Here is a 26,332-nt window from a genome sequence, read left to right as displayed (position 1 = left end):
CCTGATCACGGACACCGAGCCTGCCCGGGAAGCCGAACGCTCACCCTTGGCTCCTCCTGTGAGCTGTGAGCTCCCCCAGGGCGGGCAGGGCGGTGTTTGGGGCAGGGAGGGTCTCAAGGGGGTGGCCCGGGTCACACCCGGGTCACCGAACTGTGAAGGGAAATTCCCGGTCCGAGCGCCCCGGCAGCAGCACCGCCCGCCCTTCCCCAGCGCTCCCACTGCAGCCTCAGGCGTCTCAGTCCTTGAGATGATTTAATCACGGTTCATTAATTAAATAACAAATTAACAGCCCGCGCTCCAAGGCCGGTCCCAAGGGAAGGATCCTCCGGGCTCGCACCGCTCCCGGTCAGGGTGGAGCGGAGCCTGGAGCCCCCGGCTCCCGCTGTGTCCGAGGGTCCCGGCCCGGCGGGGCCGCAGACCCGGGGCCTTTCGCTGTGCCGGGGGTCGGCAGCTCCGGCCCCTCCCGGGGCTCCCCCGACGGCTCCGCCCGGAGCTGCCCCCGAGCTGCCGGTACCGACCACACCCAGCAGCTGTGTCCGTGTGTCCGTGTCCGTCTGCCCGTGTGTGTCCCTGTGTCCCTGTGTGTCTCTGTGTCCCTGTGTCCGTGTGTGTCCCTGTGTGTCCGTGTGTCCCTGTGTCCCTGTGTGTCCGTGTCCGTGTGTCCGTGTGTCCGTGTGTCTGTGTCTGTGTGTCCGTGTGTCCGTGTCCGTGTGTCCGTGTCTGTGTCCATGTGTCTGTGTCCATGTGTCTGTGTCCATGTGTCCATCTGTCTGTGTGTGTCCGTGTGTCCCTGTGTGTCCATATGTCCATGTCCGTGTGTCCCTGTGTCCATGAGTCCGTCTGTCCGTGTCTGTATGTCCTGTGTCCCTGTGTGTCCATGTCCTTGTGTCCCTGTGTCCCTGTGTGTCCGTGTGTCTGTGTGTCTGTGTGTCCCTGTGTGTTCCCGTGTGTCCTTGTCCATGTGTCCTGGAGGTGGCATATGTCTGTGTCTGTGCCCGTGTCCATGTCCGTGTGTCTGTGTGTACCTGTGTGTTCATGTACATGTGTCCCTGTCCATGTGTCCATGTGTGTGTCCATATGTCCATGCCCGTGTGTCCATGTATACCTGTGTGTCCATGTCCATATGCCATGTCTGTGTGTCCCTGTGTCCCTGTGTCCCCGTGTGTCCCTGTCCGTGTGTCCCTGTCCGTGTGTCCCTGTCCGTGTGTCCCTCTGTGTCCCCGTGTGTCTGTGTACCTGTGTGTCCGTGTGTCCCTGTCCGTGTGTCCCTGTCCGTGTGTCCCTCTGTGTCCCCGTGTGTCTGTGTGTCTGTGTGTCCGTGTGTCCCTGTCCGTGTGTCCCTCTGTGTCCCCGTGTGTCTGTGTGTCTGTGTGTCCGTGTGTCCCCGTGTGTCTGTGTGTCCGTGTGTCCGTGTGTCCCTGTCCGTGTGTCCCTGTCCGTGTGTCCCTCTGTGTCCCTGTGTGTCCGTGTGTCCCTGTCCGTGTGTCCCTGTCCGTGTGTCCCTCTGTGTCTCCGTGTCCCTGTCCCGCCGTGCGCGCGCTCTGCTGTAGGGGGCGTGGCCTCGCTGCCGGGCATGACCACGCCCCCGGGGGCCCGGCTCGGCGGCGGCGCTGATTGGCCGCGGCGCGAGGGGGCGGGGCCAAGTCTTTCCCTGTGCCTGGTGCGGATCTGTCCCTGTCCCCGTCCCGGTGCCGGTTCCGGTCTCGGTCTCGGTCTCGGTCTCGTCCCTGTCCCGTTCTTGGTCCCTGCCCCGGTCCCTGCCGCTGTCCTGCACCGTGGCGGCCCGGGATGGCGGCAGAGGCGGGCGGCGCGGCGGGGAAGCGGCGGATCATGTGCGTGGGGCTGGTGTGCCTGGACATCATCAGCGTCGTGGAGGCTTTCCCGGCCGAGGACTCCGACACCAGGTACCGGCGGCGGGGTTCCTCCGGTGCCCCCAAACCGACCCTGCGCCCACCGCAGCCTCTCGTCCCCCGCAGGTGCCTGTCGCAGCGGTGGCAGCGGGGCGGGAACGCCTCCAACTCCTGCACGGTGCTGTCGCTGCTGGGAGCCCCCTGCGCCTTCATGGGCTCGCTGGCCCCCGGCCCCGCCGCTGAGTAAGTGGGGTGCGGGGTCTCCCCCAGCGGCGGGACACCGGGCCGGCCCGCCCGGACACTTCACTGACCCCTCCGTGCTGCTGCCGCCGCTTGTCCGCCCGCCTCCGCCGCCACCAGCAGCGCCCACCGTTCCCGCGGCGCCCCTCACCCCGTCCCTGTCCCCCAAAGCTTCATCGCGGCGGATTTCCAGCGGCGGGGAGTGGACACGGCGCACGTGGCGTGGCAGCCCCGCGGAGACGTGCCCTGCGCCGTGGCCATCGTCAACGCCGCCAGCGGCTCCCGCACCATCGTCCTGCACGACACGTAAGGGCCGCGGCAGCGCCGGGCGGTGCCAGCTCGGTTCCGCGGGTCCCTCCCGCTCCCTGCCAGGGGCTGCCCGGTGCCAGCCGGGCCACTCGCCGTAACCCCGCAGACACTGTCACCTCCAGCTGTCCCCGCGGCCCTGCCGCCTCTGGTGCCGCTGCCCGGGCCGGTGGTGACATCTCCACACAGCCACAGCCTCTGGAGCGCGGGACAGCGGCACGGCCCCGCGGGGATGATGGGGATAACCGGGCATGGGGATAACCCGGCATGGGGATAACCCGGCTCCCTCAGCCGTGCCAGAGGTCAGGGGCTGTTAGGCATGGCTGACCCCCGGCCCCAGCGCGGCAGCGGCTGCGCCGCCCTTCCAATCCAGCCCGGGGAGCCGGGCGCCATCGTTAATGATTCACCCGGGCAGTGCCTCCTCCGGGACCTCTGTCCCGGTGGCGTGGGGCCCTCCGCGGCCCCCGCAGCTGCCCTTCGCCCCGGCCGGAGGGTCCCCATCTCCCACCTGGCCTCCGTCCCACAGCAACCTGCCCGACGTGACCGCCCGCCACTTCGAGCGGGTCGACCTTTCCCAGTACAAGTGGATCCACTTCGAGGTGAGCCCGAGGCTCGGGGGGTTCCTGAATCTGGGGGATCCCCGGCGCTGGGGACAATCCCGCGGGCTGCAAGTGAGCCCGGGACCGGAGGGAATCTCTAGGTCTGAGGGACATCCCCCGTGAGGGAGGATCCCCGGGGCCGAGGGGCCTCCCGGGACTGGCGATCCCCCGGTGACGCCGGCGCCGTGCTCGTGTCCGCAGGCCCGGAACGCGGCGGAGCAGGGCGCGATGCTGGAGCGGGTGGAGCGGCACAACCGGGCGGCGGCGCCGGAGCGGCGGGTCCGGATCTCGGTGGAGCTGGAGAAGCCGCGGGAGGAGCTGCTGCCGCTGATGGGGCGGGGACATGTGGTGCGGAGCGGGGCCGGGGCATGGGGCGGGATCGCCTGTCTGATCACCTGTCCGATCGCCTGTCCGATCACCTGTCCCATCACCTGTCCTGATCACCTGTCCAATCGCCTGCCCTGATCACCTGTCCCATCACCTGTTCCATCACCTGTCCTATAACCTGTCCCATCACCTGTCCGATCGCCTGTCCGATCTCCTGTCCTGATCACCTGTCCTGATCACCTGTCCCATCACCTGTCCGATCGCCTGTCCTGGCCATGGCCAAAGGCGTGGCAGGGGCGAGGTCCGGACGGGAGAGGTCAGATTTGCAGGGGGCGCGGCCCAACGGGAGTTGGGAGTCCTGGTCCGGGGGAGTCCGGGGGGTGCCGGGGTGGGGGTTTGGATCCAGGGGTGCAGGCGGGCTCTGGGGACATCACCAGGGCACAGGTCTAACCACACCTGGATGGGGGCACCGGGGGCTGCCCCCCGCCCCAGCCGTTCTCCCACAGGTGTTCATCAGCAAAGACCTGGCCCGGCACTTCGGGTACCAATCGGCCCGCGAGGCCCTGCAGGGGCTGCGGGGCCGCATCCAGACAGGGTAGGGGGGGACCTGAGAGGGGCTGGGGGCCGGGGGGCACAGGGTGTGCCCGGGACCCACCTCGCACTCCCCCAGGGCCACGCTGATCTGCGCTTGGGCCGAGGAGGGGGCTGATGCCATGGGGCCCGACGGGGAGCTGGTGCACTCGGACGCCTTCCCCCCAGAGACCCTCGTGGACACACTGGGGGCTGGGGACACCTTCAACGCCGCCGTCATCTTTGCGCTTGCAGAAGGTGGGGCACAAACGTGGCACGGCCACAGCACGGCCACGGTTCAGTTTGGTGTGGCCACGGCACGGCCACGTCTCATCCTGGGCCCCACCCCCAGGGAGGACCCTGCAGGACGCCCTCACCTTCGGCTGCCGGATCGCGGGCAGGAAATGTGGGATCCAGGGCTTCGATGGCATTGTCTGAGCTCGTGCCTGGAGACCTCTGCCCTAACCTGAGACCCTGACCCACAGGCACACCACGTCTCCACTGCACCCAGCAACCCCCAATAAAACCCCACGTGCACCACTACGGCCCCTGTGTCCCCCGGGTGTGCCCCCCTTGCCCTGGGATGCACCCACCACAGCCAAGGTCACCAGCAGTGCCTCTATTTCTCCACCTGATGCGTTACTAGAGGAGGCCACACGACCCCAGCCCTCCCTGGGCTCGGGGCATCCACTCCCACTGTGTGCCCTGAGCAGGGCAGGGAGCAGCCAGGGCACTGTGTCCCACAGCCCCCACTGCCTACCCCTCCCCATGGTCCCTCCAGGCTGGGGCTGCCTCCTCCTCAGAGGCTTCAGCCTCAGGGGCTTCCTCTTCCTCTGTGGCATCGGTACTGGGGGCTTTGGCCCCAGGGACGACTTCTGCCTCCAAGGCCTCAGCATTGGGAGATTCCACCTCGAGGGATTCCACCTTGGGGGCTCCATCCTCAGGGGCTGCAGTCTGGGGGTCTCCTGCCTCAGTGGCTGCCTGTCCTGGGCTTCTCAACCCCAAGTCCTGCCTGGGCATCTCTGTGCCCTCCCCAGGCACAGCCCCAACCCCTGCCTGTTGCTCTAGGGGGGGTTGTCCTGGGGGTCCCTGGTCCTGGCCAGGCAAGAGCATCTCGGGCGGGTCCAGCAGCTCAGAGGGGTCCAGCAGCCCATCCCTGTTCAGGTCCTGCCTTGCCAGGGCTTGGTCCACCAGCGCAGCCACCTGCGGGGACGGGAACAAGATGAGGGCCTGGTGCAGGGGCTCGGTGGGGCATGAGGAGCCATCCCCGTGGGACCCACCATGTCAGGGTCTGGCTGCCCCCCAGCCTGTGCCAGCACCGTGCCAAGCAACTGCAGCAGCTCCAGCCCGTCCAGGCGCCTGCTCTGGTCATGGTCATGGAGCACGAAGAGGTAGAGCAGGGCTGTGGGGCATGGGGTGCTGTGGAGCTGGGGTCCCCGGCCCCACGAGCCCCTCAGCCCCCCACCACTGCCCCCTGGCCTTACCCTGCTCCCGTGTCATGGCCTCCACGTCCTGCTCGGGTGGCCCCAGGCTCCTCACTGCGCTCCACAGCAGCCTGGGGGGGAGCGGAGCTGGGGTGGGACGCACTGCCCCTGCCTCACAGCCCACCCTGCTCCACGGCCAGCCGGGCACTGCCCATGCCCTCCTCCCAGCACTGCCCCTGCCTCACAGCCCACCCTGCCCCGCGGCCAGCCGGGCACTGCCCATGCCCTCCTCCCAGCACTGCCCCCCAGCCCCAGCGCGCAGCCCTGGGCCGTGGGGCGGTCCCGGCGCCGTGGGGCTCCCCAGGGCAGGGACTCACAGCCGCGCAGGCGACTCCGGGCTCAGCGGGTCGGGATACGGATCCGCGATTGTGGCCACGGGGGGCTCAGGCCTGGCCAGGAGACAAGGGGTCACCAGTGCCCCGGGGGGCTGCCCGGTCCAGCCCGCCCCCCGCCCACGGCCCCTGCAGACCCCTGAGTCCCATCCCTCACTGCAGCCTCGGCCGCCTGCGCCTGCCCTCAGCCACACGCCCCTCCCACGGCCACCTTGCACCGGCCCTGCACCTGTGCCCCTGAAAACACCACACCGCCCCCTCCCCTTAACCGTGTTCCCCCACTCCAGTGCCCCCCGTACCTGTTTGTCCCCGCCCTGGGGGCGGCCCGGGCCGCTGGCCCCAGCAGCAGCAGCACCATCAGCATCACCCGCGGGTTCCTCATCGCGGACCCCGGGCTGCGGCGGGAGGAGAGCGCCGCGGTCGGGGCTGGCCCTGCCGGGGAGCGCCGGGGCGGCCCGCGGGAACCCGGCACCGGGAGAGGGGCGGGGGCTCCGGGAGCTGCCCCGGAGCTCGCACGGGTGGGAGGGTGCGAGGGGCTGTGCGGGGAGCGCAGAGCGCGGGACACCGGCTGGCGCTGCCCACCCGGTGCGTCCCGCCGGTACACGCCAAACCCGGCACCGCCGGTGCCCCCCGGTACCCACTCACCCAGCCCCGTCCGCGTGTCGGTGCCGCCCGCCCCGCCCCGGGGCCACGTAGCCGACACGTCCCGGCCCTGCCACCGGAGCCGGGAGCGGCCCCGCCCTGCCCAGCCCGCGGGGAGCAGCGGTTCAAACCCTGGCAGGGCGCCCCGGGGGTAACCGGCCCCGGCCCCTCTCAGCCCCAGCGATGGGCGCGCAGTCACAGCAGCGGCGGGGCCACGCCGGAGGGGGAGACCCCCCTGCATCCCCCGTGGTCCCTGGAAGAGCCGGGCCAGCCCAGCATCCCCGGGCCCCGCAGCGGCACCGCCGAGGGCCTGGCCCGGCCTGTGCCGGTGCACACGGACCCGCTGGCCCTGGGGCTCCGGGCAGCCCCTGTGCCACAGACAGGCCCCAGGGCACACACCGGCCCGGAGCGTGATGCCCCAGCCCCAGGGCGCTCCCCAGCACTCCGGACAACTCTGCCTTCATGCTCCAGTTTAATGGCAGCAGCAGGGCCAGCAGGACCCTCCTCTCCTGGGTAGGAGCCCCCCCGGCCCAGGGCCAGCCCTGCTCTGCTGCCAGCACAGTCCCACGGGGACGTGCCCTGCGTGGCTCCCTGGGCCCGCATCTGCTCCCCGAGCACCAGCGGGGACAGCGGGGCCAGGGGTGGTCCCTCATGTCCTTCACAGTCTGTGTGGGGTGGGTGGGGTCGCTCCTGGTGCCAGGGGGTCCCTCCGGGGGCCAGGGGGCTACAGGAAGCCTGGAAAGGCGAGCTGCAGCAGCAGGATGGTGGCCACGATGAGCCCGGCACAGAGCAGCAGCAGCAGCCACACGGGGAGGGAGCCTGCGGGGCAGAGACGGGTGAGAGGAGGCTGCGGCCCCCCGTGCCACAGGAGGGGCAGCGGCGCCCCGGGCAGCCCCGGACGTACGGCGGGTGGGCAGCAGGTGCACTTTGCAGCGGCTGTCCACGGCTACGCTGAGCAGCGCGGCCTCGTGGCCGCCCAGCAGCTCCCGCCCGGGCCGGCTCTCGGGGACGAAGGCCACATCTGTCACCACGATGCCGTGGGCCTCCTTCACGTAGTACAGCCTCTGGGGGGACACGGGAGGTGTCACAGGAGGTGAGGGGCTGCTCAGGGGCTGCTCGGGGGCCGGGGGGCTGCCCCCTCCCCTGCCCAGCTCACCTGCAGCGAGAAGGCGATGTGGATGGCCACGGAGCCCGTCACCGTGCCCAGCCCCAGGAAGGTGCCCGAGTCACTGCGGGGGAGGGCAGTGAGTGGGAGCTGCCATGGCCCCCACCCCACACCCACTGACCCCGGGGTACCTGATGGAGAGGCAGGAGACCACCTCGGAGCCACAGGGCCGCGTCAGCAGGGGCAGGAAGCTCTTGCCATCCCACTTGGTCAGGTAGCAGGGCGGGGGGCGGCGCTCCCGCTTGTGGGGCACCTGCACCGTGTAGAGCCGCAGAGCCCCGGCACTGCCCTCCACGGCCCCAAACCTGCCACAGGGGAGGGCACCGGGGCATGGCACCCACGGGCCACGGGAATATGGGGCACGTGGGATGCAGCTCTGCAGCACCACCTCTCTCCCAGAGCAAACCTGGCCCCAGCCCCCTTCCTGTGCAGCTGTCAACAGAGGCCAGGAGACCCCTCCCCACAGACCCAGCAGGAAAAGTGACGGGGCAGGGCAGTAGGCAGGGGTGGCCCATCCCCAGCCCCAGTGGCCCCTCCTCAGCCCCTGCCCCATGGCCCAGCCCCAGCCCTGATGACTACAGCCCGCAGCCCCATAGCCTAGCCCCATGGCCCTGCCCTGTCCCCAGCCCCCACGGCCCTTCCTGTGCCCCCACCGAGTCCCAGTGCCCCAACCCCAGCCCTCTGATCTGCCCCCAGCCCCAACCCCAGCCCTCTGATCTGCCCCCAGCCCCATCCCCAGCCCTCACCGGCAGGCCTGGTACCGATAGGCCTTGTCGGGGATGCCGGGCAGGTTCTCGTGCCAGCGCAGCCCTGTCACCAGCTGGTCCTGCTGCCACACGCAGCACTGGAAGTCCCTCCCCGCCGTCACCACCTGCTGCACACAGCACAGGGGTCTGAGGCCCTCTCCTGCAGGGCCAGGGAACGGGGAGCCACTGACACCCACCTTGTTGTCGGGGCCCAGCGCGATGTCCTCGATCTCACCGTCGTGGGCTCTGAACTCCAACGTCTTCTTCATGCTGGGGAACTGCAGGGGCAGAGCTGCTGTGGGTGTTGGGCACAGAGTCCCAGGCAGGTGTGGGGGCAGCAGCCTCAGGTAACCCCAGGTGCTGCCTGTCCCTGCCCAGCGTGTGCTGCCACGGGTACGGTACGGGAGCCGCCGCTCCTCCGTGTCAGCCCCAGCTCCCCCTGCCCACCCTGCCCCTCAACCCGCCGTGCCCACACCCCTTCCCGGCTCCCCGTGCCCCGTGCCCACCTCCCAGAGGCGCAGGAAGCCGTCGGCGCCGCCGGTGGCAAGCAGGGCTCCGTCGGCGCTGAAGCGCACGGCCTTCTGCAGGGCGTCGGGGCTGAAGTCGGTGCGCACGCGCTGCAGGCTCTCCACGCGCACCTCGTGTGCCCGGCCCTGCGTGGGGCCCGGGGCCGCCCCACCGGGGCCCCGCCGCCGCCGCACGCCCTGCGCCCCGCCACCTGCGGGCCGGGACACGGCTGGCACGGGGCTGGGGCACTGCGGCTCTCCAGAACAGCCCCAGAACAGCCCCACAGCCCCAGAACAGCCCCAGAACAGCCCCACAGCCCCAGAACAGTCCCAGAACAGCCCCACAGCCCCAGAACAGCCCCACAGCCCCAGAACAGTCCCAGAACAGCCCCACAGCCTGCCCCACAGCACCCAGGGCTGGCACGGGGGGCTGGGGCACTGCTCCTCCCCAGAACAGCCCCACAGCCTGCCCCACAGTGCCCAGGGCTGGCACAGGAGGGCTCAGGGATGGCACAAGGCATTGGGGGTGTAGGGTGTTCCAGGACAGCATCCAATCCCCAAAGCTCCACAGGGCACCCCAAGCAGTCATAGCCACAGGCAGGTATGAGTTGAGGGCAGACATGGGGCAGGGATGGAGGGGCTCATCCCAAAGCCACCCCACAGATCCCCAGCTCCCCAGGGTGCTCCTCCAGCACCCAGGGCAGGCACGGGGAAGATGCAGGGTGGGCACGGGAGGTCCGCAGCTGTACCCCAGCGCCAAAGCACCCCACAGCCCCCCACACTCTGGTCACAGCATCCGGGGGCGGAGGGGGCACAGGGGAGCCCCAGGGCCGTGTCCCATCCCCAAAGCTCGCCACGGTACCCAGGGCAAGCACAGAGAAGAAGGTTCAGGACAGGCTGGCAGGGGTTCAAGCCAGTGCCCCATCCCCAAGGCACCCCACAGACCCCCACATCCTGCCCCATGGCACCCAAGGTAGGCAAGGGGAGGGGAATACAGGGCAGGCAAGGGGAGATCCAGGGTGGGCACGGGAGGAATTCAGGGCCGCCCCCAAAGCCCACGGCAGCCCCGGGGGCAAGGTCTCACAGCGGCTCCCGGTGAACCGATGTCTCACCGTCCTTGCCGGCGGTGCCGGGCCCCTCGGGCTCCTGCAGGCTGAAGCGCAGGATGTGGCAGCTGTTGTCCTGCCCGGCCGCAATGACGTCCCCGGCCAGCGCCATGGTCATGGTGGCGCGGGTTTCGGTGTCGTGGCAGTGCAGCAGCGACGCGCTGAGCTGCCCCCCGATCTGCTCCAGCCGCAGGAAGTGCTGCGGGGCGGGAGGGCTCGGTCACGGCCCCGCGGGGCTCCCCCGGACACCCACCCGTGAGCCGGGGCTCTCCGCGCCCCCGGGCCCGCCGCGCTCAGAGCGCCCGCGGTACACCCGGGCCCCGCACAGCCCCCAGCCCGGCCCCGCGCCCCCACGGCCCCGCTCCCCCGCACCACGCCATTGCGGATGCCGGTCTTGGCGGCGCCCCCGCCGCCGGCGGTGATGGCGAGCGGCCGCCGCGGGTGCAGGCGGACGGTGTAGAGCGGGAACGGCGCCCGGTACAGCTCCGCGGGCCGCCGCGGCGCCATGACAGCGGCGTGACGTCAGCGCGCCGTGACCGCAGCGCGCTTTTGCGTCACTCTACGTCACCCGCCGGGGGTGTGGCTAACCGGGCACGAGACCGTGGGCGGTGCGAGGGGCGTGGCTTGCAGGTCACGTGGCCCTGGGGGCGGGGCCGCAGTGCGGGCAAGGCAAGGACGGGGGGGCCCAAGGGGAATCGGGGTCCCGGACCCACGTGCGACAGCGGGGACACCCAAACCTGGGGGACAGCGGGGACACCCCGGGGCCTGGGGGACAGCGGGGACACCCCGGGGCCTGGGGGACAGCGGGGACACCAAACCTGGGGGACAGCGGGGACACCCCGGCGCCTGGGGGACAGCCGGGACCAACAAACCTGGGGGACAGCGGGGACACCCAAACCTGCGGAACAGCGGGGACACCCAAACCTGGGGGACAGCGGGGACACCCCGGGGCCTGGGGGACAGCGGGGACACCCCCGGGCCTGGGGGACAGCCGGGACCAACAAACCTGGGGGACACTGGGGACACCCAAACCTGGGGGACACTGGGGACACCCAAACCTGGGGGACAGCGGGGACACCCAAACCTGGGGGACACTGGGGACACCCAAACCTGGGGGACAGCGGGGACACCCCGGGGCCTGGGGGACAGCCGGGACCAACAAACCTGGGGGACAGCGGGGACACCCCGTGCCTGGGGGACAGCGGGGACCAACAAACCTGGGGGACAGCAGGACCCCCAAATCTGGGGGACAGCGGGACACCGAAACCTGGGGAGGGAGTGGGGCCCCCCAAACCTGGGGAGGCGCTGCTCCTGTAGCTCCATGGGGACCCCACTGACTGGAAAAATGGGGAACCTGTGGAACGCCCCAGTTCAATGGGGCAGGGGCAGTCTCGTGTGCCCCGTGGGCTCTGGGGGGACAGTGCAGACACCCCACTGCTCACTGCATGGGGTGACGGGGGTTCCGGGGCATTCCGGGGAACAGTAGGGACAGCCCACTGCAGGGGGAGCTGGGGTACAGCAGGGAGTGGGCTGCTCCTTGGGACCTTCCAATAGCTGTGCTCCAGAACCATTTATTGGGAGAACACCAAACACAAAGACAGGACACAGGGGTTGTGGGGGCACTCGGTGCCCTGAGGGGCCCGGGCAGCCCCAGCCCTGGAGCAGTGTAAGGCACTGGGCCGGGGGTACCACACAATGTCCCGGCCTGGAGAGGGGGGCACTGCCCCAACAGCCCCCAACCGTGGTCCCAGAGCCCCCTGAAGGGGTGGCCCTCCAGTGTCCCCACAGAGACCCAGCTGCCCATCCTGTGGCACTCCCTGGCTGTCTGAGGATCCTGCACCAGGGCTTGAACCCCCCGACGAGGAGGGTGGCCATGACCCTCGTGCCAGGGGCATCAGAAGGAGGTTTCCTGCACGGCACAGATGGGGGCACCGGCACTGCGGATGTAGCCCTGTCCTTCCTCCTCCCCGTGCTGCTCGGGGCCAGGGGCACACAGGCCATTAGGCACCCTGCTGCTCTTCTCCGTGGCGTCCGCATGGCCGGGGGCCTGTGGGGACAGAGCAGGGGCAGGGAAGGCACACGGGGGCAGCAGGGGCATGGGGGGCAGCAGGGGCATGGGGGGCACCCCCCTGTCCCCCTCCCCCGGGGTGCTGGGAGCGCGTCCCTCACCTGGGCAGGGTCCCCTGCCCCGCAGCAGAGCCACTGACGCATTTTGGGGGGCAGGCAGCAGAGCAGCCGTGACAGCACGGGGGAGATGGTGCGGGGGTCCAGCGCTGCTGCCGGCGTGGGGCCTGCGGGCACAGGGCCGTGAGCGGGGCAGGGGGATGGCGGTGGCCCCCCGCCACCCCACACTCACCGGTGAGCAGGCTGACCAGGACCCCCACCACGATGACGGTGGTGGAGTTGTGGGCGCTGTACCACATGTAGGACAGGCTGTAGAAGCGCTGCAGCCCCGTGGGGCTGGGGGACGCGGGGTCAGGGGGTGTGTGCAGCAGCACCCCACACCCTGCACTCCCTGAGCCCCCCATCCCACTCACCTCGGGGGGGCGGATGTGGGGGGCGGTAGGGTGGTAGCCAGGACGGTGCTGAGGTTGCCCACAGTGGGGAGCGCTGTGCTGTTGGCTGGGCCCCCCCTGGCCCCTCCTGTGGCATGCAGGAAGCTGCCGATGCCTATCCAGAAGGCCATGACCAGCCCGGCCAGCAGCCCCACCACGGCTCCCTGAGACAGGGCACAAAGAAGGGCACTGGCCCCTGTCCGGACTCGGGGTGCCCCACAGCTCCCCACACCCCACATGGGGCTGGGGACACCGGCCGGGTCAGGGGACACTCACTGTGGGGTTGGCGCAGGGGAAGAACATGCCGAGGCAGAAGAGCCCCAGGAGCGGGCCCCCCACCATGCCGAAGATGCTGATGGCTGCCTGTGGGGACATGGCCTTGAGGACCAGCCCCAGGCCCCCGGGGGAGCCAGAGCCGGGGTCCCTCACCCCATTTGGGGTGCCAGAGCCCGGGTCCCTCACCCCATTTGGGGAGCCAGAGCCCGGGTCCTGCAGCCCCGTGCCTACCTGCAGCACAGGTCCCAGCATGGAGGACACGTACGCCATCCCCAGGCACAGCAGCCCGTACCCGAGAGCTGGGGAGGGCAGTGGGGTGTCATGGTGGTGCTGGGGACGCCCCCGACCCTGCCAGCCCCCCCGGCCACCCCCCATCCGCTCACCCAGCAGCTTGGAGAGCAGCGTGGCCCGCGACTCCGACAGCCCAGGGAAGTGCGGCCGCACCAGGTCCTCCATGGTCACAGTGGCCAGGGAGTTGAAGGCAGAGGAGATGGTGCTGGGGAGGAGAGGGAGCGGGAGGGGGCTCGGCCGGGAGCCCTGAGCCCCCATCCCAGGGCCGCCCGCTCACCTGAGGGCACCGCTGAAGAGGCAGGCGACGAAGAGCCCGGGCAGCCCCGGCAGGTCCCGCAGCACGTCCATGACGAAGAACAGCACCAGCTGTGACGGGAGGTCAGTGCCGGGGTGGGGGCGGCAGGGGACACGGGAGGGGGTCTTCACCCACCTGGTCAGAGGAGGCAGGGCGCTGGCTGGGGGCCAGCGGGTGCTCCCGGTCGTAGGCGAACATGACGAGGCCCGTGAGGCAGCTGAGGCAGAGCACGATCTGCTGGCAGGGGAACACGGCGTAGCAGGAGCTGCGGGCGCCGCGCGGGGGTCAGGCACGGGCGGTGGCGGGGGGCCCGTCCCCGCCGCGGGGACCCCCAGCCCCGCCCCACTCACAGCTTGGCCTCCCGCTCGCTGCGGGCGCTGAGGTAGCGCTGCACCTGCGCCTGGTTCACCCCGTACAGCGACAGCATCATGAAGATCCCGCCCACGGCCAGCGACCAGAAGGTGTGACGCTCCAGGGGGTTGGGGTCCAGGCTGCGGGGAGGAGCGGGGGGTCACGGTGACAGGTCCTCACCGGTGCCCCACACCCCACGGGAAAGAGGGTGACAGGGATAGACCACCGCACCACGCCAGGTCCCTCTCCCCCACCCCGGGCTGCCCTAAGCGTCCCCACAGCACGACGGAGGGGTCCCAGAGATCACTCACTCAATGCCGGCGATCTTGCCCTGCTGCTCAGCCACGCGCCAGACACGGGCCATGCCCCCCACCCGCCATGCGCCCACCACGATGACGGCAACCTGCCCCGCCAGCATCACCAGTGTCTGGAACACGTCTGTCCAGATGACGGCCTTCAGCCCTCCCTGGGGACACAGGATGCCCGTCACCACAGGTCACAGCTGACGGCAGGGGCACGGGGCGCCTGCGGCGGCAGGGACTCACCAGCGTCGTGTAGAGCGTGCAGACCAGCCCCATGGTCAGCACCGCGCTCCAGAGGTCAAAGCCCGTCACTGGAAGTGGCAGAGGACTCCGATGGGGTGAGGGGCAGCAGCCTCCTGGCACAGCCCCCCACCCGTCCCCACCTACCTGCGTTGAGGGCCAGCGCGGGGGCGTAGAGCACCACTCCCATGTAGATGACCTGCGGGGAGGGGAGAGCAGTGCTGAGCTCTGCCCCCCACCCCCCAAACCCTGCACCCCCAGCCCCAGCCCCACTCACCATTTGGAAGATGAAGGTGACGGTGCCAAAGACTCGCACCGTCTTGTTGAAGCGCAGCTCCAGGTACTGCAAGGACAGAGGTCAGGGCCCCTGACTGCAGGGTGCTCTGCAGCCCCCGCACCCCCCTGCGCTCCCCGTGCCCCCCGCTCACCTCATAGGTGCTGGTGAGGCGCAGACGGTAGAAGACGGGGATGAAGACGTGCGCCGGGATGAGCAGCCCCAGGAAATAGGAGCAGCCGAGGAACCAGTACTCGGTGCCGAAGCGGAAGATCTCAGCTGGCACACCCAGGATGGCCACGGCCGACTGGAAGGAGGCCAGCAGGGACAGGGCGACGGGCAGGCAGCCCATGTCCCGGTTGGCCAGCAGGAACTCCTGCACCGTGCGCTGCCGGTCGCCGCTGAGGGCGTAGAAGAGCCCGATGGCCGAGGACAGCACCAGCAGCAGCGCGAAGATGCTGTAGTCGATGGCCGTGAACTCCATGGTGAGCGTGTCCCCGCGCCGCTGCCCCGCCGCTGCCGCCGCCGCGCCCCGCCGGCCTCATGAGCACACCTGGCCCCCGCAGCGCGTCCTGACCAGCATCGGCCTGGCACCTGCGGGAGGGACGTGTCAGTGCTGCAGGGACCTTCGCTCGCTCTGCCTCAGCCTCAAGGACCCGGGGCGGGGGAGGGAAACAGCCAGACCCTCCTCCTCCTCCTCCTCCTCCTCCCTCTGGGCCGGGCTAGGCCACCCCCGGGCCGCCCCACCTGCCCCGCTGAAGGAAACTGGAGAGTCTTCAAAGAGCACCAAGACAATGGCTGCAAAAACAGTCCCACCCAGGCCCCCCGCAGCACCGGCACCGCCGGTGCCGGCAGAACGGGCCAAACCCAACACAGCCGCCTCCGGTGCAGCACAGCCCCACTCCCACCTGAGCCAAACCCAACACGACCACCCCCGGAGCTGAACAGCCCTGAGCGCACACTGCCGCTTCCACCCGAGCCAAACCCAGCCTCAGCCACCCCAGCACTGCACAGCCCCACCAGAGCCGGCAGCACCGGTCCCACCAGCACCAAAGGCAACCCAGCCCAGCCACTCCAGCACCCCACGGCCCTGTCAAAGCTGCCCCCAGTGCAAGAGCTTGGGCAAGCCCAGCAGAACTGCCCTGGCCCTAGAGCCAGCCCGATGCCCAGGGGCCCACACAGCACAGCCAGGGCTGGGCCAGTTGTTCCTGCACCAGAATCGGCCCCACTGGCAGCCCCTGGACCTGCAGAACACGTGGGAAGGGCTGGGGAGGGCATGGAGCCCAGAGGCACTGGAGAGGAGCGACAGGTGGAGCCCCACACCCTTGTCCCAGAACACAGAAGCTGGGCAGGGTGACCCCCACACACCCCACACAGCCAGGGATGGACACAGGGATGGGAGGGACAGAGGGGAGCTGGCAGCCTCAGGGGTTCTGGGCATCAGCCAGGTGGAGCAGACACCTGAGAATCCACTGGCTCTGGCACCCTGAGCCTGCTCACAGGGATCTCCCCAGAGCCCCCTGTGCTCTGCCCCTGCCCTGTCTCCAGCCCCTGAGGAACAGCAGGGCACAGCTGGGCAGACTGCTGCCCCTGCCCTGGCTCCAGCCCCTGAGGAACAGCAGGGCACAGCTGGGCAGACTGCTGCCCCTGCCCTGGCTCCAGCCCCTGAGGAACAGCTGGGCACAGCTGGGCAGACTGCTGCCCCTGCCCTGGCTCCAGCCCCTGAGGAACAGCAGGGCACAGCTGGGCAGACTGCTGCCCCTGCCTCCCCCATGTCCAGACTGTGGGGACCTGGGAGCAGCAGGTGCCACAGGGCTGTGGGTACCCCCCTTCATGGCCCGGGAGGGGGTGCAGGCTGCAGGGGACCCTCCATCCCAGCAGGGGAGTGTTAAGGGCACAGGCAGGACAAGTCTGGACTGGGGGTGGCAGGCAGGGAGTGGCACAGTGCCCACCATGATCCCATCGTGATCCCTGGAGGAATGCTGCCCTGGGGAATGCTTGGTGGGATTAGGCTGAGCCCCTCCTGGCACCCCTGGCACAGCCTGCCTGGGCCTGCCTGCCACAGGGCCGGGGGTGGCTGAGCTGGCGCGGGCAGCGCCAGCAGTGTCTGGGTGGGGAATGGGGTGAGAGGGCAGTGTCTCTGCCGCCACCAGCCCTGGCCTGGCCCTGACCGGGACACATGCAGCAGCTCACGGCCAGGGTCCAAGGTCACTCCCCACGTTCCCCCACCCAGACTAAACATGGAAGGTTACACCGCGTCCCAGTGTGCACACGGCAGCCCCAGCCCCCTGGACGGCCCCATCCCAAGGCTCCCGTGCCCCACATTCCCCTCGGTGTCCCTGAGGCTCTGCTGCCTCCAGCCCTGGTGTCCCCACATCCCCATCACATGGTGATCCCAAGCTCTGCTGTCCCGGTCACCCCACTGAGGCTGTCCCCTCACCCGGATGGTCCCAGAATGTCCCCCAGAAAACTCTGCAGCCCCAGGGTGCCCCGTGTCCCACATGGTGAACCTGCTGCCCCTGTCCCTGCCATCGTCAGCCTGCCTTGCCCTGTGCCCCGGCTCCTCATGCTCCATCACACCCTTTCTTGTCACCCCGTGTACCCGGTGACCCCGCTTGAGGCGCCGCTGCGCAGCGCTGTCCCCGGTGCCCTCATCCCGGGGCTCCCACGGGCTCTACTCCCCTTCCCCGGTGTCCCCGGGATTCGCGGTGTCTCCAACACAGAGCTCTGCTCCCTGTCGCCGGTGTCCCCAACACAGAGCTCTGCTCCCTGTCCCCGGTGTCCCCAGCCACGGCTCTGCTTTCCGTCCCCGGTGTCCCCATCCCGGAGTTCTGCTCCTGTCCCCGGTGTCCCCATCCCGGGGTTTCGCTCCCGTCCCCAGTGTCCCCACCCCGGGGTTCTGGTCCTGTCCCCAGTGTCCCCATCCCGGGGTTCTGCTCCCCGTCCCCGGTGTCCCCGGGGCCCCCATTCCGGGAGCCGGCCCCCCGCTGCCCGCAGTGCGCCCGATCCCTGTGGCGGGTGGCGGCGGTGACCTTGTCCGGCGGCCCCGGTGCGACACTCCGCGGCGGCGGCAGCGCTCACCCCATGTGCCGCCTGCAGCCGGGGCGCGCCGGGATGACGCCGTGAGCGGGCGGGGCCGCTCCCGGTGCCGCTTCCGCACGGCCGCCGCTGACGGCGTCACCGCCAGCCCCGTGGGCTCCTGTCCCGGTGCCCATCCCCGCCCCATCCCGGCCCCGCCGCGCTCCGCCCGCCCCGGCGGTCACCGCGCCCCGGTGCCCGCGCTGCACGGGTCCCCCGTGGCCTCCTCCGGGTCCAGAGGGCGCCCGGGCCGTGGAGGCGGAGGGGGAGAACGGGCACGGAGCTGCCCCCGCCGGCCCGGTGCTGCCCCCGCCCGCCCGGTACTCCCCGCCGCGCGGCCCCGGTGGCGCGGGGATGCTCGGGGCCGGCGGGGCCGCGGGCGGGTTCGCGCTGCTGCTGCTGCCGCTGCTGCTGCCGCGGGCCGCCCGCGGGGCCGCGGTGAGCAACGGGGGAACGCGGCCGGGGCCACGGAAAGCAGGGGAGGGCCGGAAACGGGGGGCTCCGGTGGGCAGAGGGTGTCACGGATCAGGGGTGCCGAGAGGTCAGGGAGTGTCCGGATCGGGGGGTCCCGGGGGAACCGAGGGTCGGTGAGTCCCCGATCGGGGGTGTCCCGAGCTCGGGGGTGCCCGGCTTGGAGGTGCCCGGGCGTCAGGGAAGCCGTGGGTTGCCCTGAGGCTGAGGAGGTTTTCTGTTCCCGGGGAGGGGCGGTACCCGGGGGGGTCGGGCCGTGCCCGGGGTTCGGGGGCACCCGGGGGTCGCGGGATGCACGGCGGTCGGGGGCGCCCTGTGCCGGCGCTGCCCGTGCCCCCCGCCCTCTCCAGGTGTGCGGGCTCTGCCCGGGCCCTCCGCGGAACGGCTCCATGGTGTCCCGGTTCTGTGAGTCCCGGCGGGACACCGAGAGCGACGGGCGCTGCTGCCGGGAGCGGGGCCCGTCCCCGGGGCGGCTTCTGGGGTACGGGGAGCACGGGGGGCCTGGGGGAGGATGCGGGTGCCAGGCTGGGGGTGAATCTGGGGTGCTGGGGGCGTCGGGGGCCACATGATGGGGGTGCTCGGGGGATGGAGGGTGCCAGGATGGGGTTTTGGGTTCACAGGGGAGTGGTGAGGCTGGGGAATGGGTTTTTGGGTTCACTGGGGAATGGTGAGGCTGGGGAATGGGTTTTTGGGTTCAGTGGGGAATGGCAGTGCTGGGGAATGGGTTTTTGGGTTCACTGGGGAGTGGTGAGGCTGGGGATTGGGTTTTTGGGTTCACAGGGGAGTGGTGAGGCTGGGGAATGGGTTTTGGGTTCACAGGGGAATGGGTTTTTGGGTTCACTGGGGAATGCCTGGGTGGAGCATCCTGGATGGTGGTGTAGGGAACCAGGTACAAACAGGAGCCAAGGTGGGTGCTGGGGCTCACAAGGGCATCAGGGCAAAGTGTGGGGGACAGGCATGTAGTGTCTCCCCCAACCACTGCCCCTTCCCAGGCTGGACCTGAGCAACTGCTCCCTACACAGTGTCCCCCCGGGACTGGCCGAGGCCACCACTGCCATCGTCGTGTGAGTTCCCCTGGGCCCCTCTGGCCCCTGCAAGGAGCTGGGCCAGGCTGGGAGAAGGGGTTGGGGCAGGTTTGGTGGGACACTCCCATGGGCCCAGGCCAGCAGAGCCGTGCCCTGCTGGTCGCAGGGACAGCGGCCGCTCTCTGCTCTCGTGGCTGTCAGTAACAGCCCACAGGGTCTCCATAAATGGAAACCATCCCCAGTTTTAAACTGGGAGCCCTGGCACCTATCTGACCAGACGGCTTCACTCCTGTGCCCAGTGGGAGCGTGGGACAGATCCTTCTGGAATTCTGTCATGGAATGCTTTGTCACAGCCCCTCTAGTGGGGCCTGTGCTGGCAGGTGAGAGATGAGCCACATGGTCACGTCTTGGCTTTTGCCACAGTCCCACACAGTGTCCTTGTCCCCAGGGTGGAGAGACAGGAGTCAGGGAGGTGACTCATCTGGACAGCCACATCCAGGGCACTGTCAGGGCTCAGGGCTCAGTGTCCAGATGAGCCCAGTGAGCCGTGGTGGCCCTCAGGGCACTGTGACACCTCAGCCCATCACTGTTCTTGTTAATGATCAAGTGGTCCCCGGCAGCTCCGCAGAGACCTTTGAGCCCTGGCCGTAGGGCTGCAGTCCCAGGGCCTCGGGAGGGCAGGAGGGCTGTGGGTGCATGGGAGCCACCTGAGGGTCAGTGGGGTGCCAGGGGTACCCCTGTGCCGGCCAGGCTGGACTGAAGGTCCCTGTCCCCGCAGGGACTTGACTGAGAACCCGCTGACAGCTCTCCCCAATGGCTCCTTCCTGGGCTTCATCCACCTGCAGAGCCTGTGAGTGCTGGGGGTGCCGGGGCGGGGGTGGCTGCGGTGCCCGTGCTCAGCTCTGTCCCCAGCGCGGTGCCGCTGGCGCTGGAGTGCCCGGGCGGGAGCGACGCCTGGCAGGATGTGACAGTGGACAGGAGCAGCCGGCTGTGCCAGGGACAGAGGAACCTCTGCAACACCTCTGTGGAACTCGGTATGGTGGGAGACTGACCTGGCAGCGGGTGTATGGGGCTGGCAGTGGGGACTGGCCGTGGCCCCTGAGCCCCTGCTCTGCTCTGCCAGCCTGGGCATGCCCTGAAAACTCTGTGTGTGCCCCTGACGGCCCCGGCCTCACCCAGTGCCTCTGCGACCATCCCTTCCACGGCTACAAGTGCCTGCGTGAGGTGAGTGCCCGTGGGACTGAACCCCCCTCTGGCTGTGCCCTGGCAGAGCAGCAGGGGCTGCAGGAGCGGCGATGCTCACCCCTGGTCCCGGGCAGGACACGTTCCCGATGCTTCTCTTTGGAGGAATCCTGGGCGCTGCCACTGTGTCCCTGTCCCTGCTGCTGTGGGGGACCCAGCGGAGGAAGGCAAAGACGCCCTGAGCAGGGCAGGGGGCTGTGCCCGGGCTGGAGGCTCTGTGACCCGGGAGGCTCTCCGGATCAATAAAGCTGCAGGTCCTCACTGTGTGTCCGTGTGGTTCCTTCCCGGGGAAAGGGCGGGGGCTCGGCGGAACCCACGGGAGGGGGGCCATGGCAATTCCCACGCTCCCCGCGCTGGCTGCGAGCTCGGGCCTCAGCGGGGATGAGCAGGGGGAACTCCCGCACTGAGCCCTGCCTGAACCCTGCCCGTGCGGGGATGAGCAGGGGGAACACCCGCACTGAGCCCTGCCCGTGCGGGGATGAGCAGGGGGAACACCCGCACTGAACCCTGCCCGTCTGCTGTCCAGCCCTGCGGGGCACGGCCTGGCCAGGACCTACCGGGGATGTTTCACATGATTCGTAAAGTGTGACACTCACACTGGAGACAGTTTTGATCAAGGATTTTGAAAAATGATTTCTATTCTGTTTTTCAAGCACGTTATCAGGGGAGAGCGCGAACGCAGTCCCCCACTACCACAAATTATGCAGTCGAGTTTCCCGCATTTGGGGAAATCGCAGGGGTCAGCACACCCGGAGTGCAAGGGATGAGCCTCGCCCTGGGAAAACCACCTGCCTGATCATGGTGTCTCCCCTGCCAGGTAAGTATGCCCGACACCCCACCACCGCCCCGCACCCCGCCCGCCGCACGCCTCACCAACACACGCCCACCCACACCGCGCCCGCCGCCCCGCCCGGCCCCGCGCTGCGGCCCGGCCCGCACGGCCCGGCCCGCGCAGCGCCCGCGGACACGGCGGGACAGCGGCGTCTGTGCGCGGGCCGTGTCCCGGCATGCAGCGCGGGCTGTCTCATTTGCATGGACACGCCCACTCTCCCGCCCCGGCCCCGCCCGCTCCGCTCCGCTCCCGCCGCTCCCGGTCCCGCCCGGCCCGGGCCCCGCCGGGAGCCCCGTGTGCCGCGGCCGCCGCTGCCCCCAGCCCGCGGCTCTTGGCTCCGTCCGGGCCGGGTTCTGCTCCGAGGCCGTGGCGGTGGCTCGGTGCTCAGCGTGTCCCGCCGCCGGAATTGCCTTTCCCTGGAGCTGCCCGGTCCTGCCGGTGACCCCCCGGTGCCTCCCGCCCAGACCGTCCCTTCCTCTCGGCCTTCTCCTTCCCCTAAGAGAAAAGATTAGCGGGAGCACGGCCTCCGCGGGGGAATGGGTCAGTCACAAGTGTCTGTCTGCAGTACGGATGAACGACTGAAAAGAACTGCAAAGTTTCATTCAAATCCCCAGAAATCATTTCCCCCTCTGAGCTGGGTTTTCCCTCTCCCAAGCAAGGTCGAGGTGACGCTGTTCACCCCGGGGTGCGAAAGGAGACTCTTCCACAGCCAGCACCGCAGAGCCCGCGCTGCTCTCCGGGACCGAGGCAGTGATGGGGAGGATGCTCATAAATATAAAAACACAGGAGTTTAGAAGCAGCCTTTGCTGATTTTGTAGAACCAGAGAAACAGCTCGTGCTGAGAACACACAGAGGATCAGCTATGAAGCTTGGTTGTCAGGTAGTTACCGAGTAGAAGTCACACAGGTAAGATGTATAATGATGAAACTCAGCAAAGCAGGACCTGGGTATTTGTCAAAAATCGATAAAGCAGAACTCTGTGGCTTGAATCCAGCAAAATCAAGCTCCTGATCTTTGGCAAAAGCAAAGTGCCCTGAAAAACAGCCAAACCTCCACTGCCCAGAAGTGAAGATCAGCCTGAGGAAGACATCGGCCTTCCCCCCAAGACCCCAGCTCACCCCACCAGGAGGTGTGAGAGCTGATTAGAACAGGAGGGAGAGAAGGCAGGGAATGGGCGGGTGGGGAGGTGTGGGTCTGTGGGATCCACGTGCATTTAAACCTGGACCTGGTCTTGACAGATACACAAGGTTTGGAGGAGATATCCCCCCGTGTGTCCCAGCTACAAATAAAACACTCCTGCTTTACAATTCCTAATTGTGAACTCCTTATTCTGTGCTTCAGCGGGAAGGGGTCGGGATTTGGGACAAGCCCTGAACATCGGCGTTCCGGGCGCTGAGCTCCCGTAACTCTTGCCCCAGCCTGGCCCGATGATTTCGGCTTCTTCTCTGGGGGGATTAGAGTGGCAAATTCCAATTGGCAACAACCCAAACTCTAAAAAAGAGCCCATTAACATTTCCCGTCCTCCTTGGGCCTCTCATTTTATCGGGGTTGGTCTTTTCTTACCCGTTGGACTCTCGGGTTCAGTTCAGCTCTCAGTGGACTCACGTTTCTCTCTTGCCCCAGGATTCCCAAAGCCCAAACCGGTGCAGTGAGTGCACCTAAAACTTCACCAGGCGAGTCCTCTTCTTCACCCAGCTTTCCCTGGCTGAATGGGCAGAGCTGCATTTTCCATGCATTTTCTAGAGGAATATGCAAAGTGGACAGCATCCTTTGGAAAAGTTAATTGTGCATTTAACATGCACAGCAACCCCTGCCCGAGCAATGGCAGAGGGCACTTGGCAGTGGAGAAAGCCACGGGGTCAAGGGTTGTCTGGGGGATTTCCTGCCCCTGGGGGCTTTCCTGCCCTGGAGGATTTCCTCCCATTGCAGCAACAACAATGACCTTTGACTGCAAGGCCCCTTACAGCTAGAAACTATGGAACAAGATACTGCAATATCCACTAGAAAATCCACTGTTCCATTCCCTGGCTTAACCGGCACCCAAGGATTGGCCAGGGAAAAAGGAGATGCCTCCGGTCCCCTTCAGTCGAGTCCAATTTCTTCCTCTTCTGATTTTTCCCTCTGTCCCTGCTCAGCCCCTCGTGCCTGCAATCCACACCCTGATTCCTTTGGAGGGCCGTCAATCCCAGCTCACGACCTTGTCCCTGAGACACACCTTGTCCTCTGCCTCTTCGCTGCCCCTGACAACAGATCTGCTCATTTCTTTTGGCTCTTCTCCTTCTCTCCTCCTTCTTCCCATCGTTGCAGGCATCCCTCGGGAAATACCCATCCTCTCCTCTCCTTGTCTTTTCGGGAGTGTCTTCCCTCTACCCGGCACGGAGCGGCGACGAGCGCGGTGTACAGAGCCCGGCGCTCCCTGCCCCGCCCGTGTCCCGGTCCGTTCGGGTCCCGGTCCGTTTGGGTCCCGGTCCGTTCGAGGTCCCGGTCCGTTCGGGGTCCCGGTCCGTTCGGGGTCCCGGTCCGTTCGGGATCCCGGTCCGTTCGGGGTCCCGGTCCGTTTGGGTCCCGGTCCGTTCGGGTCCCGGTCCGTTCGGGGTCCCGGTCCGTTCGGGTCCCGGTCCGTTCGGGTCCCGGTCCGTTCGGGGTCCCGGTCCGTTTGGGTCCCGGTCCGTTCGGGTCCCGGTCCGTTCAGGGTCCCGGTCCGTTCGGGTCCCGGTCCGTTCGGGTCCCGGTCCGTTCGGAGGCTCCGCCGCGCCGCCAGGGGGCGCTGCCCGAGGCCGGGGCGGGGAGAAGGCGTGGCTATGCAAATGAGCCCGGGCGGTGATAGCGGTGCCGCGCGGCGTAAGGGGCGTGTCCATGCAAATGAGACAGCCCGCGCTGCATGCCGGGACACGGCCCGCGCAAAGACGCCGCTGTCCCGCCGTGTCCGCGGGCGCTGCGCGGGCCGGGCCGTGCGGGCCGGGCCGCAGCGCGGGGCCGGGCGGGGCGGCGGGCGCGGTGTGGGTGGGCGTGTGTTGGTGAGGCGTGCGGCGGGCGGGGTGCGGGGCGGTGGTGGGCTGTCGGGCATACTTACCTGGCAGGGGAGACACCATGATCAGGCAGGTGGTTTTCCCAGGGCGAGGCTCATCCCTTGCACTCCGGGTGTGCTGACCCCTGCGATTTCCCCAAATGCGGGAAACTCGACTGCATAATTTGTGGTAGTGGGGGACTGCGTTCGCGCTCTCCCCTGATAACGTGGGTAAAGGACAGATTGAGTAAGTACGCCCGAGCTCCCTCCTTCGGTGTGCAATAACATTCTGTGCATAATTCTGGCAGTTATATTCTGCCTTTCTGCCACCATTCCGTGTTTTCCAGCAGCCATCAAAGCCTCTGCCTCAGCACACGTCGCTGTCGCATCCGTGCAGAAGCGGGAGGAAAGCGCAGCCCCGGGAGCAGCCGGGCTCTGCCTCCTCCGGCTCCCGAGCCCCGCCGGGCTGCGGCCACGGCCGGACCCGGTCCGCGTTCGCGGCAGGCTCCGCGCACCCGCCCCGGCGCTGGGACGAGCTCGGGGAGAAGTTTCGTCCAGCTCGGGTCTGGGCAACTCATACAGAGAAAACAAACAGAACTCAGCAGCGCCTTTGGGTGCTTGTTGAGCAGATATTCTCTGCTAGGGCATGCCGGGTGTGTGATGGATAACTCCTGCCTTTCATGAGCACCTTGGTTATGAAAGACGTGTGCTAATGTCTTTACAAACAATTTGATGGGTGAGGGCGTGGGTCTTTGAAATTGGCCTTAATGTCTCTACTGACTCTGGGCAGCAGGTTCAGCTGAAGAGCCCAGACAGCTCTGTCCTGGAACAGACAGGGGTCTGCACAAGGCTGAACCTCCGAACTTTGGGGCAAAACAACAGGTTCAAGGGGGGAATATGTGGTAGGTGGGTCGGGAAGGCTGTACCGCCCTAGTACCTCAGCCAATGGGGAAAGAAGAGTGTGACCGGGAGTTTGGATAAAAGGAGGCTGCACCCTCCAAAACCTGAGAGAGAAAACCCCGCGGGCCTGTGCCCTTACTTGAAAAAAGTTGAAGAGCTCCTCTGTCTCCTTTTTCAGCATAAACCACTGGCGTTCGTGGATATTCCTGATAGTTACAAAGTATTCCCCTTATCTAGCATTACAGCATGTTTATTCATTTAATTTCTAAGACATCATGTACATCTTAAAACTGCTTGTCATAACTTTGCCTACCCATTTTGAGTTATTTCACGGTCTCTGCTGTTATCTTGTACCATAAACAGTTCATTACATGCTTTTCTAGTGGTCATTCCGAAGCTGTCTTGCCTTGGCTTCTGGTTAACTTTTTCTTGGCAGCTCCTTTTTTCCTGTCAGCTCCACCACTTGTTCCTCAGACCGGGTTTTTGTATATTTGCAGCTAAAAGCGTCTTTTGTTGTGCTATCTCGTTTGTTGTGGTTAAACATAACACTGTACATAGTTCCTTCTATTCAGCAAGCAGGGGGATGCATTTCCTTTTGTATCAACTCTCGTGGTTCACAAGGACACATCAAACTCCTGCCGCTGAAGTCCGGCAGCACTCACGGGCTCCATGCGGTGTGGACGCGGGCAGTGATCACCGAGCGGGACCGGCACTCTGTGCCTTTGGCCTCTCGGGGGCTCGCTCGGCACCGCTCTCGGCCGGGTGTTTCAGATACGGGTGGGACAGGCCGGGATCACCCTGCCCCCAGACACGGCAGCCCAGAGCCCCCCTGGGAACCTCTCCAACCCCGGGCACCGGCAGCGCCTGTTTGTGGAGGGCAGGCCGGGACGCTTCAGGACCCCCGCTAACCTCAGCCTCCCACCAGGGTCGGGACAGGGATACCCTCGCTGGCGGCCCTCCGCCTACGCGGTTCTGCACCGATCTGCGCGGGTTTGCGATCGATCTGCGGCGCTGTCTCCAATAAATGTTTGCAATGCGAGCTCTGTCACTCCGAGCTAGGTAGTGGTACACTTAGAAGGTGGCGCACCTAACCAGCCCGACTCCGAAGTTGAGCTCTACTTTTTAACTACTAAAATCCAGGGGAGAGCGCGAACGCAGTCCCCCACTACCACAAATTATGCAGTCGAGTTTCCCGCATTTGGGGAAATCGCAGGAGTCAGCACACCCGGAGTGCAAGGGATGAGCCTCGCCCTGGGAAAACCACCTGCCTGATCATGGTGTCTCCCCTGCCAGGTAAGTATGCCCGACAGCCCACCACCG

At 67.6% G+C, this 26,332-nt stretch overlaps 5 protein-coding genes and 3 non-coding genes across 15 annotated transcripts; 3 read left to right on the top strand and 5 right to left on the bottom strand.

Annotated features, from left to right (window-relative positions):
- The first annotated feature begins 1,642 nt into the window (after positions 1-1,642).
- KHK (ketohexokinase) lies at positions 1,643-4,471 on the top strand. 4 transcript variants are annotated; one of them, XM_063422302.1, is made up of 8 exons: positions 1,643-1,904; positions 1,977-2,093; positions 2,262-2,396; positions 2,923-2,995; positions 3,197-3,343; positions 3,829-3,917; positions 3,993-4,150; positions 4,245-4,471. In XM_063422302.1, exons 1-8 carry the CDS (start codon positions 1,789-1,791, stop codon positions 4,328-4,330), a joined length of 921 nt encoding a protein of 306 aa, XP_063278372.1. In that variant the 5' UTR covers positions 1,643-1,788; the 3' UTR covers positions 4,331-4,471. The 4 variants fall into 4 exon arrangements, with proteins under 4 accessions (XP_063278372.1, XP_063278353.1, XP_063278363.1 ...); XM_063422283.1 differs by having other exon boundaries at positions 3,993-4,471; XM_063422293.1 differs by having other exon boundaries at positions 1,643-2,093.
- A 25-nt stretch (positions 4,472-4,496) lies between these two features.
- On the bottom strand, positions 4,497-6,766 carry CGREF1 (cell growth regulator with EF-hand domain 1). 3 transcript variants are annotated; one of them, XM_063422242.1, is made up of 6 exons: positions 6,354-6,416; positions 6,008-6,103; positions 5,694-5,765; positions 5,377-5,447; positions 5,173-5,294; positions 4,497-5,095 (listed from the first exon to the last, which is right to left on the bottom strand). In XM_063422242.1, exons 2-6 carry the CDS (start codon positions 6,088-6,090, stop codon positions 4,649-4,651), a joined length of 795 nt encoding a protein of 264 aa, XP_063278312.1. In that variant the 5' UTR covers positions 6,091-6,103; positions 6,354-6,416; the 3' UTR covers positions 4,497-4,648. The 3 variants fall into 3 exon arrangements, with proteins under 3 accessions (XP_063278312.1, XP_063278296.1, XP_063278305.1); XM_063422226.1 differs by having other exon boundaries at positions 6,008-6,766; XM_063422235.1 differs by lacking the exon at positions 5,694-5,765 and having other exon boundaries at positions 6,008-6,766.
- A 42-nt stretch (positions 6,767-6,808) lies between these two features.
- On the bottom strand, positions 6,809-10,421 carry PREB (prolactin regulatory element binding). Of its 2 annotated transcripts, none has more exons than XM_063422256.1 (9): positions 10,246-10,421; positions 9,880-10,072; positions 8,768-8,979; positions 8,459-8,539; positions 8,262-8,389; positions 7,647-7,820; positions 7,507-7,579; positions 7,255-7,414; positions 6,809-7,169 (listed from the first exon to the last, which is right to left on the bottom strand). In XM_063422256.1, the coding sequence occupies exons 1-9, from the start codon at positions 10,378-10,380 to the stop codon at positions 7,075-7,077; spliced, it is 1,251 nt and encodes a 416-aa protein (XP_063278326.1). In that variant the 5' UTR covers positions 10,381-10,421; the 3' UTR covers positions 6,809-7,074. The 2 variants fall into 2 exon arrangements, with proteins under 2 accessions (XP_063278326.1, XP_063278333.1); XM_063422263.1 differs by having other exon boundaries at positions 8,262-8,386.
- Positions 10,422-11,427: 1,006 nt separating this feature from the next.
- Positions 11,428-17,632, bottom strand: SLC5A6 (solute carrier family 5 member 6). 2 transcript variants are annotated; one of them, XM_063422198.1, is made up of 16 exons: positions 17,539-17,632; positions 14,612-15,051; positions 14,461-14,526; positions 14,331-14,382; positions 14,187-14,254; positions 13,953-14,107; positions 13,641-13,781; positions 13,426-13,555; positions 13,273-13,361; positions 13,088-13,200; positions 12,936-13,003; positions 12,705-12,791; positions 12,411-12,592; positions 12,230-12,333; positions 12,043-12,164; positions 11,428-11,920 (listed from the first exon to the last, which is right to left on the bottom strand). In XM_063422198.1, exons 2-16 carry the CDS (start codon positions 14,939-14,941, stop codon positions 11,768-11,770), a joined length of 1,860 nt encoding a protein of 619 aa, XP_063278268.1. In that variant the 5' UTR covers positions 14,942-15,051; positions 17,539-17,632; the 3' UTR covers positions 11,428-11,767. The 2 variants fall into 2 exon arrangements, with proteins under 2 accessions (XP_063278268.1, XP_063278259.1); XM_063422189.1 differs by having other exon boundaries at positions 17,490-17,620.
- An 80-nt stretch (positions 17,633-17,712) lies between these two features.
- ATRAID (all-trans retinoic acid induced differentiation factor) lies at positions 17,713-20,534 on the top strand. The gene is made up of 7 exons (XM_063422211.1): positions 17,713-17,973; positions 18,357-18,487; positions 18,999-19,070; positions 19,810-19,881; positions 19,944-20,065; positions 20,155-20,255; positions 20,351-20,534. Exons 1-7 carry the CDS (start codon positions 17,890-17,892, stop codon positions 20,453-20,455), a joined length of 687 nt encoding a protein of 228 aa, XP_063278281.1. The 5' UTR covers positions 17,713-17,889; the 3' UTR covers positions 20,456-20,534.
- Positions 20,535-20,934: 400 nt separating this feature from the next.
- LOC134547848 (U1 spliceosomal RNA) lies at positions 20,935-21,098 on the bottom strand. Its single transcript, XR_010079637.1, has one exon. It is a non-coding gene; the product is annotated as a U1 spliceosomal RNA (small nuclear RNA).
- A 3,072-nt stretch (positions 21,099-24,170) lies between these two features.
- On the top strand, positions 24,171-24,334 carry LOC134547847 (U1 spliceosomal RNA). Its single transcript, XR_010079636.1, has one exon. It is a non-coding gene; the product is annotated as a U1 spliceosomal RNA (small nuclear RNA).
- A 1,815-nt stretch (positions 24,335-26,149) lies between these two features.
- On the bottom strand, positions 26,150-26,313 carry LOC134547834 (U1 spliceosomal RNA). The gene has a single exon (XR_010079623.1). It is a non-coding gene; the product is annotated as a U1 spliceosomal RNA (small nuclear RNA).
- Positions 26,314-26,332: the final 19 nt, after the last annotated feature.

This window comes from Prinia subflava, chromosome 2 (assembly GCF_021018805.1).
Source record: "Prinia subflava isolate CZ2003 ecotype Zambia chromosome 2, Cam_Psub_1.2, whole genome shotgun sequence".
Classification (NCBI taxonomy): Eukaryota; Metazoa; Chordata; class Aves; order Passeriformes; family Cisticolidae; genus Prinia; species Prinia subflava.
The sequence above is the reverse complement of the archived record's forward strand: the minus strand, read 5'-3'. Positions and strand labels throughout refer to the sequence as shown.